The following is a 22,700-nucleotide window of genomic DNA, read 5'->3' as shown; positions in this document are numbered from 1 at the left end:
GGTGTTAAAGTCTTGTACTGATGTAGGTGAGTTAAGGAGTCCTGGGGTACAGTCAGTGTTCACAATCATCATGTTCAATATCTCTATAGCAGGAGCTCTTCCACTCTGTGTCTCTACCAGAATGTGTATGCTGGAGAACAGGAGAGAAGATGTGATCAGACTCCCTCACCCCCATAGTCAAACATGAAGGTGGAAGTTTAATGATTTGGGCTTGATTTGGAGCAGGGAAGGTTCCAGAAAGTGAACCAACATTGCTTCCATCCCATAATGCAATACAATGTGATTCCTCCTGGACTGCTCTATGAAAAAGAGTTATTCAGCAAACAGTTATCTGGATTGTTTATCTGTCAGGAAACAACCTGCTCAGTCACCACACCTAAATCCTACTGAACTGCTCTGGGATGAACAAGAAAATCTCAAACTAGTGAAGAACATCTTTGCTGAGTTTTTTTTTTTTTTTTTTTTTTTTAAAGAGGCACAACACAGTATTTAAGCTGAATGTTTGGAGAACTGTCCAGGTGCTGAAAGTGTGTAAAGCTGTTCTTCATGCTGAGGGAGGATTTCTCAATGAAAGTAAAGTCTGGATTTTTATAGATTTGTTTGGTGAAATTATATCCTTATATGTAAACTTGACCGAATTTGTTGTATAGAAACAAAAGGAACCTTGTGCTTTTTCCAGCATGTAAGTTTGTCAGTGTGACAGTTTGATGATTGTGTGTGTAGTAAAATAATTGATGGTGGTCTCTAATTCGGGGTGTTTTCTAGGCTTAGGAAGCTCCTGAATGCACATTGTTATGTTACTGAATAATGTAGACAATCAGGAAATCTATTAAACCTGAGGGAGGGAAAGAGACAAAGACGAGAGGAGAGGAGAATTTTGAATCAGTTACAGCTAATAAATTGTGTGTGTGTGTGTGTGTGTGTGTGTGTGTGTGGAGAGGGGGGTTTAGGGGGGTGAGAGAGAGAAAGAGTGATAAGAGAGCGGAGGCATTGAAGCAGGAAATAATGAAATGGAGAGCTTGAGGAGGAGGGAAGGCTGGAAGAAGGCAGTCTCCTTGGGGGAGCGATGGGGGGAGAAGAGGAGGAGGAGGAGAATCTGTCGTTCACCTTCAATTAATTCACACTTTTCTCCCACAGCGGTGTGGAGGTGCAGCCAGCCGTGCAGCCGTACTCTGTGACTAACTGTGTGTGTGTGTAAGTGAGTGTGTGAACAATTGTGTGAGACAGTGTGTGATGTTGGAGTTTGTGTGGGGGGAGTGTGAGTGAATGAGTGTGTGTAAGTAAGTAAGAGTGTTTGAATGATTGTGTGTGTAAATGAGTGTCTCAGTGTAAGTGAGTGTGAGTGAGTGATTGTGTGAATGCGTATGTATAAACGAGTGAGCGTGTGAATGTGTGTGAGTGAGTGAGTGTGAATAACTAACTCCCTCTCTCTTTATTTCTCCCTCTCCCCTCCTCTCCCCCTCTCTTTCCCTCTGAGTGAGTGTGAATAAGTGAGTGAGTGTGAATAACCAACTTCCTCTCTCTTTCTCTCCTTCTCTTTATTTTTCCCTCTCCCCTGCTCTGTTCCTCTATCTCTGAGTAAATTTATGAGAGTGTGTGTGACTAAGTGTAAATGTGTGAGTGAGTGAGTGAGTGAGTGAGTGAGTGAGTGAGTGAGTGAGTGAGTGAGTGAGTGAGTGAGTGAGTGAGTGAGTGAGTGAGTGAGTGAGTGAGTGAGTGAGTGAGTGAGTGAGTGAGTGAGTGTGTGTTTGTGTGTGTGTGTGTGTGCGCGCGTGTGTGTGTGTGTGTAAATGCGTTTAAGTGTAAATGAGTGAGCGTATGTGAGTAAGAGTTAATCTGTGTGTGTGTGTGTGTGTGTGTGTGTGTGTGTGTGTGTGTGTGTGTGTGTGTGTGAGAGATTGAGTGAGTGAGTGAGTGTGAGTGTGAATGAGTGAGTGTGTGTAAATGCGTATGAGTGTGTGTAAATGAGTGTGTGTGTGTGTGTGTATGAGTGAGTGTGAATAACTAACTCCCTCTCTCCCCCTCTCTATTTCTCTCTCTCTCTCCACTGCTCTTTTCTTCCCTCTCTTTCTCTCTCTCATGCTCCCCCTCTCTAACTCTATTTCTCCCTCTTTCCTGCTCTCTCACTCCCCCTTTTTCCCTCTTTATTTTTTCCTCTCCCCCTTATCCCTCTCTTTTCTCTCTCTCTCTCTCTCTCTCTCTCTCTCTCTCTCTCTCTCTCTCTCTTGCTGTTTCTCTCTCTCTCTCTCTCTCTCTCTCTTGCTGTTTTTCTCTCTCTCTCTCTCTCTCTCTCTCTCTCTCTCTCTCTCTTTCTCTCAGGTATGGGAGAGGTTGTTGAGTTCTCAGTCTCCTGTGGTATCCGTGTTCATGGCTGTTCCCACCATCTATTATAAACTGATCCAGTACTATGAGCAGCACTTCACACATCCACATGTTCAGGACTTCATCCGAGCTGTGTGTAAAGAGCGGATCCGGTAACGCCAACCTCCACACACACACACACACACACACACACACACACACACACACACACACACACACACGTGTAACGGTCAGAAAGCGTGTCTGCTTGGGGAAACAGAAACGATATCTAAGTTAAATTGGTGAATAATGAAGTCAATGTAGCGACAATGTGATTTTAGTTTACGTGTATGCTAGCTTTAACATACCGCTTTAAAGCTAGTGTAGCCTTATTTAGTTTTTATCCTGTTAGTGTCGCTACGTGACAGTACTAGTGATAATGCTGCTTCTAGAAATAGAAAATTTCTCTGGATGACTTCTGCTGAATTAAATTAAAGTTTAGAGCATTATTTTCTAATATAATAATTTTTTATGTTAATTGCTACACTCACTTATGCATATGATTGGAATCTAACAAATAATTGGGCTACATTAATAACTAGAGGTCGACCGATAGTGGATTTTACTGATACCAATACATTCATAACACTCCATGTAAAATAGTACTTTATAAAAAATAAATATGCAAAATTAAATTAATATTAATATATTCATGAATTTATATAATTAATAAATATAAAACAGCGCTCTCCGCGCAGCGCACCATCTCACTTGTAAAAACAAACAGCATGTGCAGACAGTGATTCGCCTCTAGAGGCCGCTCTCGTAATGACAGCAGACGGGAAGCTGGAAAAACTATCGGTATGGATTAATCAACTATTAATAACTATGATACGAGTGAAACATATGTTTAAAATTACATTTTTCAATATATATCTCTGGCATTGTTCACATGGTTAAGGGCCTTGCTCGAGGGCCCAAGAGTTGCAGCTTGGTGATACTGGTCTCAAACTCATGACCTTCTGATCAGTAACCCAGAGCCTTTACCACTGAGCTCCCTGGGTGACACTTTTTACAAGGTCTATAAATGTTCTTGATTCATGATGTCATAAGCACCTTTAGCAGTTTTAATAATTAGCTTCCGAACCGCCATCAAACCACATTAATATTCGCTCTCAGCGGGTCAAAGAGCTTCAATCAGAACACCACCATAATGATTTTTATTCCAACTCGTTTTGAAGTAAGATCCATTTCCGTATTGTCTGAAATGATTACTTTGCTAAAAATGACGTTTTTTTTTTCCAACCAAAGACTAAAATCAATATGAAAGTTGATGATGCAGTCAAACAGTCTGAGTGATGATTATTTGGTATAAAGATTTGTCCTCGGTGCAGCTGCAGCTCAGACGCTGCTCTTTTCCTCTCCGTTTATTTTAATCTTGAAGTAAAGCTCAGGATTTGAGACTTAAACCTGGGATTTGATCTTGAAAGTATCACCAGTTGTGCAGTTTATATGATTCTACTTCTATAATAATATTGCTACTGATAGGAAACCTGCACATAATCTAAACATAAGAATCAAAGTAAAATCTATTAATATTGTTATGGATAAGAGTTGATGAACACGAGCGTAAGATTAGTGTGTGCTTCCTTTTTAACACCCCTTCAACATTTAGTTTCCATTTGCTGGTATAAGAGGCTCCACTTCACATTCAGACATAAGGGTGTTAAAGTCAGGGAGCAAGTAAAGTAGGTGAGAAGGTGAGGAAGCCTGGGGTGCAGTCAGCGTTCACATTTATCCCGAAGGTGTTCACTAGTGTTGGAGCTCTACAGCAGGAGATCTTCCACATCTTCCAACCCATGCTCTATAGATCTTCATGGAACTGGCTTTGTGCACAGAGGCATTGTCATGCTAAAATATTTTTGGGTCTCCATGTTCTTGAGAAGGGAAGATTCAATCCTACCTCATCCAGTGGATTGTCTGGAAAATGGGGCGGTAGCTTAGAGGTTATGGCATTGGACTTTGGATCTGAAGGTCATGAGATCGAATCCCAGCGACAACAAGCCGCCACTCATGGACCCCTGAGCATGGCCCTGAGCATTTAACCCTGTAACTGCTTAGTTGTATAAATGAGATGAATGTAAGTAGCTGTGAATAAGGGCACCTGCCAAATGCCGTAAATGTAAAGTCGGGTGTCCCAATACTTTTGGGCCTGTAGTGTATTTTTGTAAAGACAAGTTTTTGAGCTCAGTGAGAAGCTGTGACGCAAGCGGTCAGAACAGCACGAGGTGCACAGCTCCAGATGTACACAAGACGACGTCTCTTATCACACTGAATTATGAAGGTCGGTGCTCCCTGTGACTGTGCTTGCAGCCTTGTGCTGCCTTCTGTTGGCGTGTTACAAAACTACGGTCGTCTGGAAACATTTTAATACCACCCCGTACTGCTAATAATAATGAAAATCAATATAACATTATATTAATTGTATTATTGTTCTTCTGATAATTTATTTCTTTATTTTTTTTATCATAAATTATAATCAGTTTATTATTGTTCATGTTCCTATTATTGTATAATAATTAAGGGCGCACCTTCTGAGAGTTTTATTAGGTATGAAATTACCTATAATATTTATTATAGTGCTCAGTCACTGGAGACTCCCATCCAATAGAAAGCTTTCGTTCCCGAACGCGTACAAACTCGACTCTCCTTAACGCCGATTCTGTTCGCAGGTTGATGGTGTCTGGTTCGGCCGCTCTCCCTCGGCCCGTCCTGGAGCGTTGGAAAGAGATCACAGGTCACGTCCTCCTGGAGCGCTACGGCATGACCGAGATCGGAATGGCGCTGTCCAACCCGCTGAACGGCCCGCGGGTCCCTGGTAATCACTGTAGGGAGAAATCACCTAAATATAACATAACACACTAAACACAGTCATATATTATCATGACCAGAAGTGTTGGGACACCCGACTTCTCCACCCTTACCACAAAGTTGGAGCCTGAATCTAGTGGAACATTATCTCAGAAATGTGGGGGTTATTATAAGAGCAAATGTTGAAAAAAAATCCCCCACCAAAGTACATACCAACCTAATGTTCATGTGTCTAATAAACCTTCAGCTTCATTAGTCAGTGGAAAAAATCAGAAGAATCAAAGAAAACAACTTCATTTGCGTTTAATTGTTCTGTTGTTCGTCTAGACTCGTTCCTAGTGTATCAATCAGAACTCCTTTATTAACTCGTATTGCTATAACTGGATCTTGTTTTGTTTCTCTAATGCTGGTTTTTGACAAGTGCGGTCTACAAATAACAGTAATTCCTCAAGGGTTGATTGTACGCCGCGCATCGCCGCGTCGTCGTGCGTCAAACTCCCGTTTCTAAGTTCTTTGTCTGACTTGCTTTGGTCTTTTGGTACCAAACAAACGAGACACGTGGTTCTTTTGAAATACGTTTGACTCTGACAAAGACGTGACAGCCAGAAGAACAGAACGCTTCTCAAAAGGCTTCTGGGATGCTCCAGGACGCTTTTCCTCACTGATGAAGATCAAGAATCGGCTTCGTCTTTCTTTTGCTCGTTCTACGCTCGTCGCGATCAAACAGGGTGAGCGTGTCGCGTGGAGCCTAGCCAGCTGGAGCGTCCTTGTTTTTTACTTTCCTTCTTGTCATCGCTTATGTTGCTTGTCGACAGAAAGCTGATGTTTATTCTCCACAGTGGTAATTATTAGGAACGGTTCGTTCCCTCCACCTCCATGCGAACATCTCTGCGTTAAATAGGTTACTTCTCTCATGCTAATCTGGTGGCATCTAAAAATATACGATCATCATGCACCATGTGTATGATTCACACACCGTATTGGGACACTTGACTTTCCACCCATATGTGGTTCTTCCTCAAACTGTTCCAACAAAATTGGACACACACAATTGTATAGGATGAAATTTTCTCTTCACTTGAATTAGGAGACCCAAAACCTGTTCCAGCATGTCAGTGCCCCTGAGCCCCAAGATCTTCTGCCATAGACTGAAAAAACCCCAGGCCTTCTCACCTCACCTACATCAGTGAACATATTGTGCTCAAAGTTGATGTTAGTAGCAGGAAAAATGGGCGTAACGATTTGAGCGAGTTTGATAAATAGAGACGTCTAGACGACTGGGTCAGAACATCTATAAAAATGCAGATTTTGTGGTCTGGTGGTGTGCAGTGGTCAGAATCTATCAAAAGTTCTCCAAGAAAGGAACAGTGGTGAAGCGGGGACAGGGTCGTGGGGGACGAGGATCGTTGATGCACGTGAGGAGTGAAGGCTGGTCCGTGTGGTTCCGATCCAACAGACGAGCTCCTGTAGCTCAAACTGCTGAAGAAGTTCTTGTTGTTGATGATCGATGGGTCACGACTGTTTTAGCAGCAAAAATGGACCAACACAATATTAGGCAGATGTGTGTATATAAAATACATGTATATAATGTATGATGCGTGTGTGTGTGTGTGTGTGTGTGTGTGTGTGTGTGTGTGTGTGTGTGTGTGTGTGTGTGTGTGTGTGTGTGTGTGTGTGTGTGTGTGTGTGTGTGTGTGTGTGTGTGTGTGTGTGTGTGTGTGTGTTAAAAATGTATCTAGAAATCCATCATATCAGTATTCCAGCACTTCCTGCCTGTGATAGTAACAGGAATAACAGGAACATGTTTTTAAATATAAAAAGTAATCTCAGTTACAGGGTTATTTAGCGATTATCTTTGGCTCGTATTAACCCGCTCGTTCGTCTGTTTTTCCTTACTTTATTTCTTTTTCATTGCTGTGTTTTTCTCTCTCTCGCTCTTTCCCTCCCCCCTTTCCTGCCCTTTACACCCCATGGGCATCTCTGACTGGAGGAGAGTATATGGGGCTTTGAATAATACATGATGTGTTTTATTAAGAGACGTGTGCATACACACACACACACACACACACACACACACATGCCTATACTCAAGCTATACAGACACGGAATAAAGGATACAACAATGTGATTATACAATTATAAATCTCAATAACAGTTTATTATACCCACACATTCCATTTCTCCAACACTGATCAACTCCAGGAGCAGGAAGTTCAGATGTGAATAGTGGATTGTGATTGGCTGAAAGGAGTTCAGGTGTGAATAGTGAATTATGATTGGGTGGAAGGAGTTCAGATGTGAATAGTGGATTGTGATTGGCTGGAAGGAGTTCAGGTGTGAATAGTGAATTATGATTGGGTGGAAGGAGTTCAGGTGTGAATAGTGAATTATGATTGGGTGGAAGGAGTTCAGGTGTGAATAGTGAATTATGATTGGGTGGAAGGAGTTCAGGTGTGAATAGTGGATTGTGATTGGCTGGAAGGAGTTCAGGTGTGAATAGTGGATTGTGATTGGCTGGAAGGAGTTCAGGTGTGAATAGTGGATTGTGATTGGCTGGAAGGAGTTCAGGTGTGAATAGTGGATTGTGATTGGCTGGAAGGAGTTCAGGTGTGAATAGTGGATTGTGATTGGCTGGAAGGAGTTCAGGTGTGAATAGTGGATTGTGATTGGCTGGAAGGAGTTCAGGTGTGAATAGTGGATTGTGATTGGCTGGAAGGAGTTCAGGTGTGAATAGTGGATTGTGATTGGCTGGAAGGAGTTCAGGTGTGAGTTTAGAGCGTTGAACATGCAGTTTGCATTTGTCAGCTGAATCTAATCTAATACGCTGCTTGTAAACACCTGTAACCATGGTTCCATCCAGTTCCAGTTCCATCCAGAGTGAAACAGAGATTGTAGACGTTTCCTTATGATCTCAGTGAGGTGCAAGACATTTCAGTTCTGGATGAAGATCTTGCTCTGAGTGCATTAAATACAACACTCCCTGAGAATAAGCTGAGGGTGTGAGATTGTGTGCAGCGTGTAGCTCTGAAGGGATTCGGAGAAACTCGAGGAAATAAAAGCCGACTGCTCTTTTTAAATCATCATCACAACCGGGACTCTGAGGATGAGGGAGGATGAGGACATGGTGTCGGCCGTGATTCCCCCCCCCCCCCCCAAAAAAAAACCAAAAACCCACATCATTCAGAGAAAGAGAGAAAAAGAGCGAGAGAGAGACTTGGTTAGATGGCATCATAAACATGAAATCCAGGGTTAGGTGAGCGTAATGCACGATCTGGAGGTAAAGAACTTCCCGAAGTGAAGCGGAGAGCATTATAATGGTGTAAGGTCTCACACCTGGCCGTGGATGATCACTTTATACCAGCATTTCCAGGAGTTCAAGCTCTTCTTGATGTTTGCAGAGCAAAACTGACCGAATGAATAAAAAAAACCGCATAATTTTTATTAAGCTTTTGATATCCACCTCGTACATCTATAATTCTGTTGCTCCGAATCGCAGACACTAATAAAAAAGTGGCAGACGATTACATATATGTACATTACTAATTTGTTTGAGAGAGAGTTTAGATGTTTGTGGAGTAGGGGTGGAGCTCAAGAACTGTGTCTTATCAAAAAACAGAGCTAGGACTAGCCTTGTTTCTGACAGTTCCTCGACCTCAGTGCCATCAGTCTTCTTATTGATCGTAACTAGAGATGTGTTCAAAAGCAACAAACTGTTGGTTTAATGGAAAACATTGTTTCTTCCTGACCTGTGGCCACGTATTTACTGGATTGAAGGATGAATGATGGAATGATGTAAACTCCAGCAGCTTTTCCGATGCTGTGCGATAGGATTCACCCTATTATGGTGCAGTTTGATCAGATTTCGATTGGATTCAACTCATTACTATTAATTTGGAGAAATCTGATGCTCTGCAGTTCAGTAGGGTGCTGATTGTTCACTTTTATTTCTTTGGATCAGACAAACAGCAAATCATCAATTTACTTAAGTGCCTTCTGACTTCTAACTTATGGCTCTTTCTCACACACACCTTTTATAGTGCAACAAAAAAAAAAGAAAAAAGCTGAAATAAAACCAGACGCTCTTTCCCTGTTGTGTCTGGAGGAAGTTACAGCTCTGCCTCTGCCATGTTAATCTGTATTCTATGTGACTCTCAGGACACGCCTCCGTCTCTGTAGTGTTGCGATGCGTCATATTCACGTCGTAGCAGCAGCGGCGCTGAGAGAACGCGCTCGAGATACAGTTTAGTGACGAGAAATCAATCTACATAGAGGATATTATTCACAAATTATTGTTCACTTTCTAAATAACACAATTTTAGTGCATCTGCTAATAATTATATAGAAATTAATTGCTTTTTACTGACAAAAATATGTTAAAAACAATGCATCACGATACAAATGCCAACTTGCACCTGAATTTGGGGGTCTGTCTGTCTGTCTGTCTGTCTGTCTGTCTGTCTGTCTGTCTGTCTGTCTGTCTGTCTGTCTGTCTGTGTATAAACACTTGTTGTGTCTGTTGTGGTTATCTTGTGTTTTGTCTCTATTTTGTAGTAAGTGTGTGTGTGTGTGTGTGTGTGTGTGTGTGTGTGCGCGTGCGTGCGTGCGCACACAGGTGCAGTCGGCTCTCCACTCCCAGGTGTCGAAGTACGAATCGTCATGACAAACAAGAGCAACACCAGCATCGCCGTGGGCAACAGCAAGCACACACAGGTACTTCATTAACTCCCTTTCCCATAATGCACTTCACTATCCACACCACCTCCGACTGACTGTGTGTGTGTGTGTGTGTGTGTGTGTGTGTGTGTGTGTGTGTAGGTAAAGCCCGGGCTGGAAGGGCGGGAGGGTGAGCTGCAGGTTCGAGGCTCTTGTGTGTTTCAGGAGTACTGGAATAAACCACAGCAGACCGAGGAGAACTTTACACCAGACGGCTGGTTTAAAACTGGTACAAACACACACACACACACACATACACACACACGGGCGCGCGCGCACACACAAAATAATCATGTATTGAATCGGTAATAAACCTTTTCAGGTTGCAAAATGTGTTTACAGAAACACAAATGAGCTGTTGGGTTCAGAAATATTGGCACCCCTCCAAATCTCTCCATTATTCTGCTGTTTCCTTCATATGAAACTGTGTGTAGAATATGCTGAATAAGAAGCCAGTTTTTCAAGATAATTCATCATTTTTGGATCTTTTACCCGTATGCTTTGAAGTCCTGGGTTTTAGTCAGCGGCCATCGCACTCTTCATTTAAAAGCTCCGTGTTTTTTTTCTGATGATGGTGGTGATGTTGATTGTGACCTACATGTAGGAAGCCTCATATTTGGGCAAAACCTTTGATAACATTTTTGATTTATTTAAATACATAAATTTAAAAATGTAAAAAATATTTTATTATTTTAATATAATATAATAATGTTATAAAAGGGTTTTGCATTCGACTGTAAGTGAAGAAAACATGATAGTGAGGAGGGTGAACCAGCACAGAGGAGTGTGTGTGTGTGTGTGTGTGTGTGTGTGTGTGTGTGTGTGTGTGTGTGTGTGTGTGTGTGTGTGTGTGTGTGTGTAATTGGCTGAGGGGCTGTGAGGACAGAGCCGCAGTGTGTATGCGCTGCTGTCACACTCCATTACACACAGCCACACTGTAATGAGTCACAGTGCAATCAGCTCCCTCCAGACCGTGTGTGTGTGTGTGTGTGTGTGTGTGTGTGTGTGTGTGTGTGTGTGTGTGTGTGTGTGTGTGTGTGTGTGTGTGCATGCTTTATGCCAGTTTCATCCTCCAGTCAAAACAGAGTCTTGTGCATGTTAGTGTTAAAACCACAGGGAAAAAAACACAGAGTGAGTGTGAACGTTGAGGTTCTCCATACTGCCTCCTGATCTCCGTGTGCTCCGTGTCCTCCGTGTGCTCCGTGTCCTCCCTGTCCTCCGTTGTGCTCCGTGTGCTCCGACTCTCCGCAGGTCGAACTCGACGTGTTTAATGGTGCAAAACATTCCATGTTTCTGAGGCTCGTTTCTGTCGAAGCTGCTGATTACAGGCTCAGACTGATGATTAAGTCAGCTACTGTGTGGCGCACAAGTGACTAATATTACAGCCTGCCTGCCTGCTCATGTATTACACTGATGCTCCAGTAGACTTCTGATCATTTATATGTATATATATATATATCTATAATATATATCTGCTTTCAACACCTTTTATTTGACTGAAAAAAAACTAATATTTAATAGAATAGTTTGAGGCAGAAAAACATGCCGGTTTTGTGCCTTTGAGGTGAAACTCCTTCCCCTCATATATTTATATATATTTACATAACACACACACACACACACACACACACACACACACACACACACACAGTCCAACCCCGATAATTCCTGGTTTGGAAAATTTGTGGGTTTTCATTTGAAACCTAAATAACAGCAAGTTGCGGATTATTTTAAAATTCTCGGGAATCCACACGTACTACAACATCCAGACAGTAAAGCATTACAAGAGTCTAATCTAGAAAAAAAAACGAACCAGTTTAGCTGTAATACTGGTTTTAACACTCAGGACTTGTTCATTACTGTTATTTACTCCAAATGCGTGTTTTTTTTTTTTTTTTTTTTTTATAGTTTTTTGTTTATAGTTAAAATTCTTTGTCCGATTTTAATTCAGAAGATATAATCGTTTAAATTAAGAGGACGTCTCTTGTTTAGTAGCTCTGGTTTTAAGATCTTTTTTAATTTTTTTCAATTTAAATTTAACAAGCTAGTCTTAAATTAATTACACTAAATCGACTGCTTGCAATTTAACGTGCCCTGGCAGATCATTTGACTTGTTTCTAGTCTGTATTTTTTTTATATCATGCGTTTATTTCGTATATTTCGACACTGATTTTTTGCAGTTTAACGGTGTGAAAAGAAAAGGAATTTCCCTCCCTCTCCCCACTGAGTAGCGATGCTCTAATAACACGACTGGCTCCAACGGTTTCATCGAGTTTGATTGCAGTGATTCTGTATAGGGATTTTAATTCTCACCGAGTTTTCCATATCGCTCTCCTCCTCCTCGTCGTCACTTCTCTTCACCTGTCACCTGTCTGTGCAGTCTGAAATATAATATAACACCATCTTTCTGCAAATCTGCTCTCATTTTTTCACTTTTTTATTTCTGCCTTGAATCCTATTGTGTGTGTGTGTGTGTGTGTGTGTGTGTGTGCAGTTAATCAAATAGAAAAATGTGTCATGATTATTCTTCATGCAAATTATTATTATTATTATTATTATTATTTGTTCCTACAGTACAATACCGTTTTCTCAGAGCGAGAAAAGAAAAAAGAGAGAGATGTAGTGGAACAGACAGTTGGAATACACGGATGAAAACGAGAGGAGAGAGAGAAATGGGATCAATAACACGACTCTGTCTTTAATGGTGTGCGGAAGGCCACCGGCTCTGACTGGCATCTCGATAGACGATCTGTCACTCCGTCGCACGCTCACTTTTCGTCACACTCGTTCGTTATCATCGATTTTCCATGTGCTCTTTAGTGTCATCCCGTCTCTCTCTGTCTCTTTTTTTTTTTTTCTTGCTCAACGTTTCCACATGCTTCCCTTTCTTCTTGTCGTTCAGTGCCGGGTTTGAAGTCGGTGTGTATGTTGCTATGAAGAAATATTTACCCTTTACCTTTTTTTCCCACATATTTGTCACAAATGATCAATAAGATCAAGTGAAACTTAATATTGCACAAATATAACCAGAGTAAATACAGTTTACAAACTGAAGTTCAAAAAGCATGTAGTTGCGTAAATGTAGATCCTCCAGTAAAATATTCCTCCAGTAAACTTCATCATTTAAACTTTCACTTGTGTAAAAGTACAGAAATATTTACCTCCAAAAGTACTTAAGAATCCAAAGTATTATGATTTCGAGTCTGGAGTTTCTTCATTATTTCTTCCTCTCTAAATGTTCTGCTTGATGTTGAACTGTATGTTGGTGATGGCACGGAGGGGTCAGGTGTCAGGAGCTGGTGAGGGTCATATGAGAAGGTCCAGCTCTTCTGGACGTCCTCAAGTGTTCGCTTAAAAAGTAAAAAATCAGTGTTGCTCAGCAGAAAGTCTCTAAGGATGTTGATGGGAGAAAATCCAATATTAGATTTTAGAAACCTTTTGACCAGTGAAGCAGTGCAATAAATATATATAGAGTGGATGTGAAACATGGAAATGCAACCAAAAAATAAATAAATGATAGAAAGTTCTGTGGAGTCGAAATGGGACATTTGTGTCTCCACCAGAAGAATTTGTGTAAGCTGGAGAAAAGGAGAGATGATGTGATCAGACTCCCTCACCCCCACACTTGCACATGGAGGTAAAAGATTAATTGTTTGGAGAAAGTGAAAGGAATCCTGAACCAACACGGCTCCAATTCCATACTTTAACACCATCTTGACTGCGGCTCATTGGAAGCGACTTCATAATACAACACGAGCGGAAGCGACGAAAATGTCCGAACGCTGTGAGCGTTTTTTTAAAGAGCAAACAGTCGTCTGGCATGGAACAACCTGCCCAGTCACCGCACCTCAATCCTACTGATCTGCTCTGAGATGAACCAGAAAATCTCCAACTAGTGAAGAACATCTTTGATGAGTTTTACAAGAGACACGGTGAAGTATTTCAGCTGAATGATTGGAGAACTGTCCAGGTGCTGAAATTGTGTAAAGCTGTTCTTCATGCTAAGGGAGGATTTTATAATGCGAATAAAATCCTTGTGGATGAATGAGCTCGAAATTCCATAGAATCTAGTGGAACATCTTCCCAGAAGAGTGGAGGTTTTTCAGTAAATGGAGTGGGAAATAAAGAAGCACATAGCTATCTTACACACCGGTGTCTACAAACCTTTGTGTGTATATAGTAACATGATGTACAATAATTGATCTTTGATAACTGATCTATAATTTATTAATCAACAGTCGTAATAAGAATAAAATCTTTTCTACACAAATGGAATTTCAAGATGTTTTTTGATTGAATATATGTAGTTTTTCACTACGATTAAAAGAGAAACACTCTACAGCTCTACATCAGGTGTCGTATGACTTAGAGAAAACCTTTTAGGCAGGATAAAAAAATTAATGTAAAAAAAGATTTTTGGTGTACAGGTTTTTAGCTTTTATTAGAGTTTTTTACCATGTGGAGTCTGAGCTTCGAGTCGAGGAAAAAAATTCATTATTTATTATTGATTGTCTGGAACTATTTATACAGAGGAAAAAAAAAAAAACTAAAAAAAGAGAAAGAGCTCATGGGTAAAGAAAAGAGGAAGAGAATCTTTCCCGGAATGAATAACGCACCGGGAAACAATACATAAATAAATAAATATATAAATATATAAGTAAAGGGAGGGGAGGGGGAGGGGACGTAGAGGAAAAGCATTAGCAATTTTCCAAATGCTGCTCGCGCATACTTATGAATAATAGAGGCACGCTAAAAGTTGGCCGTGCTCGACCAAGCACTGCCTGGGGAGCACGCATTAGACCGAGGGCTCATAAATAACCGCTGTGGATGAAGCGAAGAGCTGAGGAGCGATGAGGAGGTGGAGGAGGAGGAGGAGGAGGAGGAGGTGAGGGAGGAGGGAAGGATGTTAACTAGCTGCTCCACCACTCCTCTCTGGTTTCCGAGCGGAGGTCAGACAGTGGCATTGGGGAATCAACGGAGACAGATGGGCTCAGATTATTGACCGTAGTGTGTGTCCTGTTCTTCTGCTTACTCTGGATTTTTCAGCAGTAGTAGGGGTGGTAGTAGGGGTGGTAGTAGGGGTGGTAGTAGGGGTGGTAGTAGGGGCAGTATGGTCCCAGTGGGGAAGTGTGGAGATTTTTACATACATGCTGCTCATGTGGTGTCAAACAAAAGACCACAAACCACAGTTTAAAGGAAAGAAGATTAACAGACATAATAGCACAGAAAAGATCACATGGTCAGACATACGATTGTAAAGCAGTAGATTTACGTTATTTATCAGGTGACTCTTCGCTTCCTATGAGTTTACAGAGAATCAGAGGTTCTTCTTTTCTCCAAGAGAAACAGTCGGAAAAATGACCGGCTGGAGTATGTAGTTTTTCTGCTTGTTTGTTTGTTTGTTTGTTTTTTTCAGCAATTACACTTTTCTGTGCTAAAATCCTGGACGTAATCCATTGTTTTCTTTAATTAGTTGCAATTACAGCAAATCTTGTGCATTCTGAGGGTGACATCGTTACCGTTGTGGTTTGTACACTGGGGTTGCCAGATTAGGACGTTTCCCGTTTCTTTGTAGACTGAAGGAATAAATGGTGCATTGTTTGTCCAGCATGATAATTCCCCTGTGCACAACTTCAGCTCCATAAAGATCTGCTTTACATGGGTTGGAAAGATGTGGAAGATCTTCTGCTTTAGAGCTCCAACTCTTTCGAACGTCTTTGGAATAAACGTGAACGCTGCACCCCAGACCTCCTCAACTCACCTACAGTATATCAGTACCTAACTTGGTCATTTTAGTGTGTTTGGGGTCATTATTTCAGTGCGTTTGGAAAGTATTCACAGTTTTCACTTTTTCCACATTTTGTTATGTTACAGCTTTACTCCAAAATGGATTGAATTCTTTATTTTTCTCAAAAGCCCATAATGACAATGTAAAAGAAGTTTGTTTGAAATCTTTGCAAATTTATTATAAATAAAAAATGAAAGAAAATCACACGTACAAAGTTTTTAATACTTGAAGCTTTTTTGGCACCAATTACAGTCGCAAGTCTTTGTGAGTTTGAAGCTACAAGCTTGACACCTATTTTTGGCAGTTTCTCTCATTCTTCTTTGCAGAACCTCTCAAGATCCATCAGGCTGAATGGGGAGCGTCGGGTCAGGTTCAAGTCTGGCTTTTGGCTGGGCCACTCGAGGACCTTCACAGAGTCCTGTAGTCATTCTTTTGTTATCTGGTCTGTGTGCTTAAAGCTGAAACATAACAAAATACGGAAAAACTGAAGTGCTGTGAATACTTTACAGATGAACTATAACTGTGTGTGTGTGTGTGTGTGTGTGTGTGTGTGTGTGTGTGTGTGTGTGTGTGTGTGTGTGTGTGTGTGTGTGTGTGTGTGTGTGTGTGTGTGAGATTAAATATAATAAATTATATTTTTCATGAAGCTGTCCATGCCCACAAAAAAGGTTGTAGATCATAAAACACTGCTGGGCAATAAAATAAAAATTGGATCTGAATTTATAGATTCATGTATCTGTCCGAGCTCCTCAGATGCTCCTTCATTAATCTACTCTGAGATCAAGGCCCAACCTCTGAACTCCACACTGATTCAATAAATGCAATATAAATTAGACATTAAAGCCAAAAAAAGGAAAAGCTGGATGAATCCTGGGGGAAAAAACGAAACATTTCAGAAGGTACTTTTACTTCTAATGAACAGCTGATATTAAATGAAGTATAAAATTGTTTAAATGAAGTTTCAGTTCCACTGTAGCCTCACTACGTCTGTGGTCCAACAGTGAGTTCCAATCTCAGAACATCTTGCTGTGTGGAATCACTTCTAATAAAACAAGTTCACAGCTTTCTACAGAGTTCTTTTGAGGAACATCCAGTTTCCAAAATGTTCTCCAAGTTCCTGTGTGGTGGAAGGAGAATCTTTGTCATTTTTTTTGTAATCTTCATCCTTTCAGCCGTTTCAGCTTTTCTCCTCTTCTTCTTCTTCTTCTTCTCTAGTTTCTTCGTTTGTTCATGCATTAAAATGAAAGTTTCTCCAGGATGGACTACATTAGCTTCATTTGGGTGACATAAAATCTAATTGTAGAATGTAAGAAACCGCTTGTGTGAGTTCTCTTCTTTCCATGTGACCAATGAATCTACCTAAAGCTCCTTTTTCTGAGGAGGATTACCTCTCCCCTGGGGCACCTATAATCAAGGCAATATCTCCATTCACCCTCATTTTTCCGGATGGTTGCTACTCCACCTTTCTTTCCCCTCCACAACCCCTCCATCTGCCCCATTCACCTTCGGCATCGCTTTTTAGATCGAAAGCGGTAACTGGTTTTCCGCGATTGAGTGATTTCAGGCGTGAAGGCAGGTAACGCCGACACCTGGATGATCCTGGGTTTATTCGCTCCATAACAGAAACCCATGCATTATTGAGTGTTATTTCGGCTCGGGTAATTAAGAGCAGAACGCTCAGCTGGGGGACGAGCGAGCACTTCACGATGGATGGACTGTAGTGGTTTTATTGACTCGAATCAAATCACACTTCCCCTTGGGTATACTCTGAGTCCACGGGCCTCCTCTCCATCTTCTCCATCCTGTCCATCCTGCCGCCTCTGCTCCAGGGCACGTGACGGAGGAAAGCCAAGCAGGAGCACTTTACTCTGGATGAAGGGATTGATTGGGTCGCTTTATCCTGGCTCTGAAAGAAAGCTACTCTGCTAGCGTAGAAAAGTTTCAGTGAAAGGCTGTGTGTGTGTGTGTGTGTGTGTGTGTGTGTGTGTGTGTGTGTGTGTGTGTGTGTGTGTGTGTGTGTGTGTGTGTATTGGATTGTTGTATAATTGTGTACACATGTAGCTACTGAAAATTATCTTTGCTTTGTTTTGAGCACACAAATACAAATATTATACACACACACACACACACACACACACACACACACACACACACCTATACACACTGACATACATATACATGCATAGCAAAAATATGTATAAACACAAACTAAGATTTACATATATACACACAAAAACATATACATTCACCCTGAAAAACATCTGACACGTATATGAGTGCACACACACACACACACACACACACACACACGTGCAAATATTTATTAGTAAAACCAAACTCAACATAATGTGTGAAGACAAAAGGTAAAAGTTTTAAAGTAATGAGGGTGTTTTAAAATTACGTAAAACATCAGGACACCAAACTGAACTTTTGCTGTGTTTCCACACGGACGGTTTTAATTGCCGGATGTGCGCATCATGGAGGATTTTGGTGCTCGAATTTGAGACTCTGCGCATCAGTGTTTAGTAATTAAAAATATATATATTTTTAAATGATTGCTCACTTTGTAAATAATAAAAGTTTAGCACATCTACTACTAATAATATCGAAATAAATTCACGTGATGCAAATATGTAACAAACGATAAATCGATTATATCACATCAAGTTTTAAGCACTTACCCATATACACATGTTCTCACGCACATACATACACACTCACTCTCACACACACACTTATACACACGCACACACACCTAGAAGAAAAATCCTGAACACCTCGACTACATGACCGACTCCCAGTACACTTTACTTTTCCTGTTTGTTATTGTTTTTTGCGTATGGAGGTGGACGGCTCTTGGCTCGTGTTGAGTTCGCACGTAGAGGTTTAGTGGGATTAACGGCTTGCAGCCCCGCCCCCGTGCCACTTTGCCCACCCACACCTTCTCAGTGAATGAATGATTATTACAGTGTGAAAGGTTCAGCGTTTCTCCCTGACGCTCAGCTGCTGTGCTCTGAAAGTTACCGGAGATCTCTTTACCTCAGCTGTGATTAGACCCTGATGAAGGAACGACTGTTTATACTTTTTTCTGCCCAAAAGTATTAGGACACCCGACATTTTGCTTATATGTGCTTATAGGATTGTGCAAAATGTCATTTTCTTATCACCTGGACAATTAGGAGATCCAAACCTGCTTAATCGTGAAAATGCAAATGTCCACAAAGCCAGCTCCATGAAGATCTACTGCTATCGAGCTCTGACTGCACCCCAGGCCTTCTCACTTCCTCCTCTACTTAACTTGTGGCTGAATGAGCACAAATCTCCACAGCATCTAGTGGAACATCATCCCAGAGGAGTAAATATAATTATAACAGCAAATGTGGAATGAGATGTTCAAAAAGAAGCACAGTCCAATCTTATGGTGAAGTATCCACAATGCTTTGTTCAGATCATTAAGATTTTATAATGAAGAAAAAAAAATCAGACCGTAACAAATCACCCCACTGTTTCTGTCCAAAATTATCATCTGATCTGGAATCCTGGAGCTGAAATTCTGATGTGAGATCAGGCATCCAGAGGTGAAATCCGATCTCCATGTTTCTCAGCAAGCATGGTGCAGATAAAAACCACGCTTATTAACACAGAGCCTCATGTCTTTGCATGTTATCAGACAAGTTAGATCCGTCTTTCAGAGCTCTTTCATATAATGTATTAATTAGAAACTCCAAAAAAAAAATCAAGCGACAAAAAGAGAGCAAAAGTTCTGGAAGATCAATCTGATCAGAGCTGCTGATTTCAGTCCGTCACGTCTTCATCCTCATTAGCTCCTCCAGCGAGTCGCCTGCGCCTGAGCGCCGCTATTAATATTCATGTGTGCGTGTGCGTGTGTGTGTGTGTGTGTGTGTGTGTGTGTGTGTGTGTGTGTGTGTGCGCGTGTGTTCTTCACGCGCTTTACTACTTCTTCAGAGGGATCAATCAGCATCATCTTCATTTATCTAGACAAGATAAGCTAATTTTAAGCTCTGCTCATGTTTTGTTTGTGTGTGTGTGTGTGTGTGTGTGTGTGTGTGTGTGTGTGTGTGTGTGTGTGTGTTATTACTTCATACTTCTTTAATGTGATGTTGGGATTTAGAAAAACGTCACATGAATCACAACTTCTTTCATGATGTTGCTCTGGACTCCTAGGTCTCGTAATTGTCTCAGTCCACACTCTGACCTGCTATGTGTTGAATAAGGCCGATGGTTTGAAACACAGCCGCATGGAACTGTTCATAACGTTAGTTTGTGTGTAGCGTGTATTTATACTCTAGTAAATATAATCCGTAAATTGGGACACGCTTGTGTTGCCTGTGTGACGTTAAGGCGCGTGGATTAGACTATGTATGTAAAATAGTAAAATATATAATATGTTACTAAAAAGAATGTAAAATAGTACTTCTAATAATAGTATTTTATTACACACAAATAAAGTACTGAATCATGATGTGCTAAATAAAATAAATACATGAATTATATTAATAATGCTAAAAAAAATGAAGCATTCAGACTGAACCAAGAAAATTAATAAAACACTTCAAATAAATAAAAACAGTTATGAATCAAAAAGACACTTCTAATAAACAGCATGTAGCATCAGTGATTCACCTCTAGAGGCCGCTCTCGTACTGTGTAACGCGACCCGGAAAAACTATTGCGATGGATTTTTGCAGATAGTTCCAGCAATTAAATATCGGTGCTGATAATTCTGCAAAATGACGACTCGGACGACCTCTAAATTTGAACACATCCACATTTACACGGGCTGATGATAGACAGCAGTGTGAAGTAGTGCTTATTAGAGGTCAACCGATAGTATCGATACCGATAGCTAAGTTGGATTTTACTTGTTGATAACTGATTAATCAAACAAACATAACACTACATGTAAAACAGTACTGACTCAAGAACATGTGCCAAATAAAATAAATACGAATATATGAATTAAATTAATATTGAGATAAATAAAAGGCATATGAAAATCTAAACAAAAAGTAACAGTCAATAAATAACACATCCAAAATGAATAAAAAAAAAAACTTCACTTCACTTAAACGGCACATAATGGCAGTAAATCGCCTCTAGAGGCCGCTCTCATACTGTATAACGCAACACGGAAAAAACTTGTTATAGATGTTTGCTCATAGTTCCAGCAATCAAATTGGCAATCTCATGAAAATGTGCTAAGTAAAATAAATATGAAGATATTCATTACTAAATAATAGCATGAAAAATCTAATATAGCGCTCTCTGTGCAGCACGGCGTCTCACGATTTAAAACGAACAGCACGTGGTGTCAGCGATCCGCCTCTAGGGGCAGAAGACCTTCTCAGCCGCTTCAGCACTGGACACATGAAAAAAAAAAATTGGGGTTTTTTTGCAGATAACTGATAATTCCAGAAATCAACGATTAATCGGCAAAACCGATTAATTGGTCGATCTCTAGTGCTGTGTATTGAGATGGAAAACTTCTGTCACCTTTATCAGTATGTGATATCATGCTCTTGATTTTTAAAATGTATGGTATGGTGAGGAGGGTGACATTTGCTACACCGTTATTGGATATTTGCACTCATGAAGGAGTGTATATTGCTGAGGGGAAATGATTTGGGTTGTCTGTATGTGCCCTTACAGAGAGGATGCTGTCATTCTCTTTCTTTCTCTTTCACACACACTCCAGTGGGATTGTAACACCTAGAAGAACAGCATAGCGGCTTGTCAGAGCGATGTGTGTGTGCACTGATGTGGAAGAGTGCTGGACGTAGAACATGGCCTCTGTCACACTGCCCTTTTCCGGAGCTGTCAACTCATCCACTTTCTGAGCTCGCAGCAAAATGGTGTGTGTTTTTGTTTGTATGCGTGTCAGCACATACCCTGAGCGTTCATACCCGGAGTGTGTGTGTGTTTGTGTGTGTGTGTGTGTCATGAATTGCATCATTGCATGATCACCTCACTCGTAATTTACTCTTTAGTATTCTATCCGCTTTCCATAATATTCCATGCACACTTCAGTATGTCACTGTGCTTTAGTATTCTATATTATTTAATCTGTGGGTTTCTACCCAGTTTCTTTTATAATACAGTGTCATATTATAACATTTGATTCATTGATTTATTTGATTCATTTCGAACGAGTCATCTCAAAGAGCGATTTTCTACACGACGCGTGTGAGCAAAGCTTCGCAAAATCTCTGTAGGTTATGTCCAGGAAAGAGAATTGAGTAGTTCAGCTCTCCACTCTTCTGGTTTCACAGGTCCTCTAGTCCGACTCACATTTTTTTGCCATAGACGCTATGTAGTGATTCATATATAAATGATTTGAACTATAGTAAAGGTTGGTGTATGTTGACGTGTTGGTGATCTGCTTATTGAATATGTAACACTTTATATCAAAGGAACGTAGTAATGAACGGCTCAAAAAAAGTCAATAATTTTGATGAACGAGATTCAAAGAACCACCGTAATTTCCGGACTATAAAGCGCACCCATATATAAGCCGCACCCACTGAATTTTACAAATATTTTTATTTTTTTACATCAATAAGCCGCACCTGTCTATAAGCCGTCTACACTAATGAACTTTACACAGGCTTTAATGAAAGACAGTGTCTGTTACACGGTGTAACGGGTGAAATATGTTGTGCTTCCTTTAAGAGCAGAGCGGCATTTTGGGAATAGCCTCCACCTCATTCTTCTGGTATTACTGCATGTGTGCAAGACCGAGGAATATGTCCTTATTATTTTCTGATGCTCATTTCTAAGTTTCTTTGACTAACCCGTAACGTGGTTGCCAAGAAAAATTAAAAAGCACGAGTTTTGGAAACCTGTCTGTGCTTATATGATTTGTGTTGTAACTGGAGTTAGCGAGCTCTCCCTTCACCCAGACTCGACGCGTTACAACGGCTTGTATCTAAACAGTAGCCCACCAAGTAAGTCATTGTTCACTGTCTTCCTTCTTCCTTTCACAACTATTTCTCTCGGGAGTTTATCT

The 22,700-nt window shown here is 40.7% G+C and overlaps 1 protein-coding gene across 3 annotated transcripts in view; it reads left to right on the top strand.

Moving 5' to 3' along the window:
- The window catches only part of acsf3 (acyl-CoA synthetase family member 3), a 47,170-nt gene that overhangs the window by 7,672 nt on the left and 16,798 nt on the right, over positions 1–22,700 (top strand). For all 3 annotated transcript variants that reach the window (XM_083550118.1, XM_083550119.1, XM_083550117.1), the window contains exons 4-7: positions 2,320–2,474; positions 5,034–5,179; positions 9,785–9,882; positions 9,988–10,114. In XM_083550118.1, the coding sequence (XP_083406244.1) occupies positions 2,320–2,474; positions 5,034–5,179; positions 9,785–9,882; positions 9,988–10,114 (526 nt within the window). The remainder of the gene's footprint in view (positions 1–2,319; positions 2,475–5,033; positions 5,180–9,784; positions 9,883–9,987; positions 10,115–22,700) is intronic.

Source organism: Silurus aristotelis, assembly GCF_946808225.1.
Source record: "Silurus aristotelis genome assembly, chromosome: 9".
Taxonomy (NCBI): Eukaryota; Metazoa; Chordata; class Actinopteri; order Siluriformes; family Siluridae; genus Silurus; species Silurus aristotelis.
The sequence above is the reverse complement of the archived record's forward strand: the minus strand, read 5'-3'. Positions and strand labels throughout refer to the sequence as shown.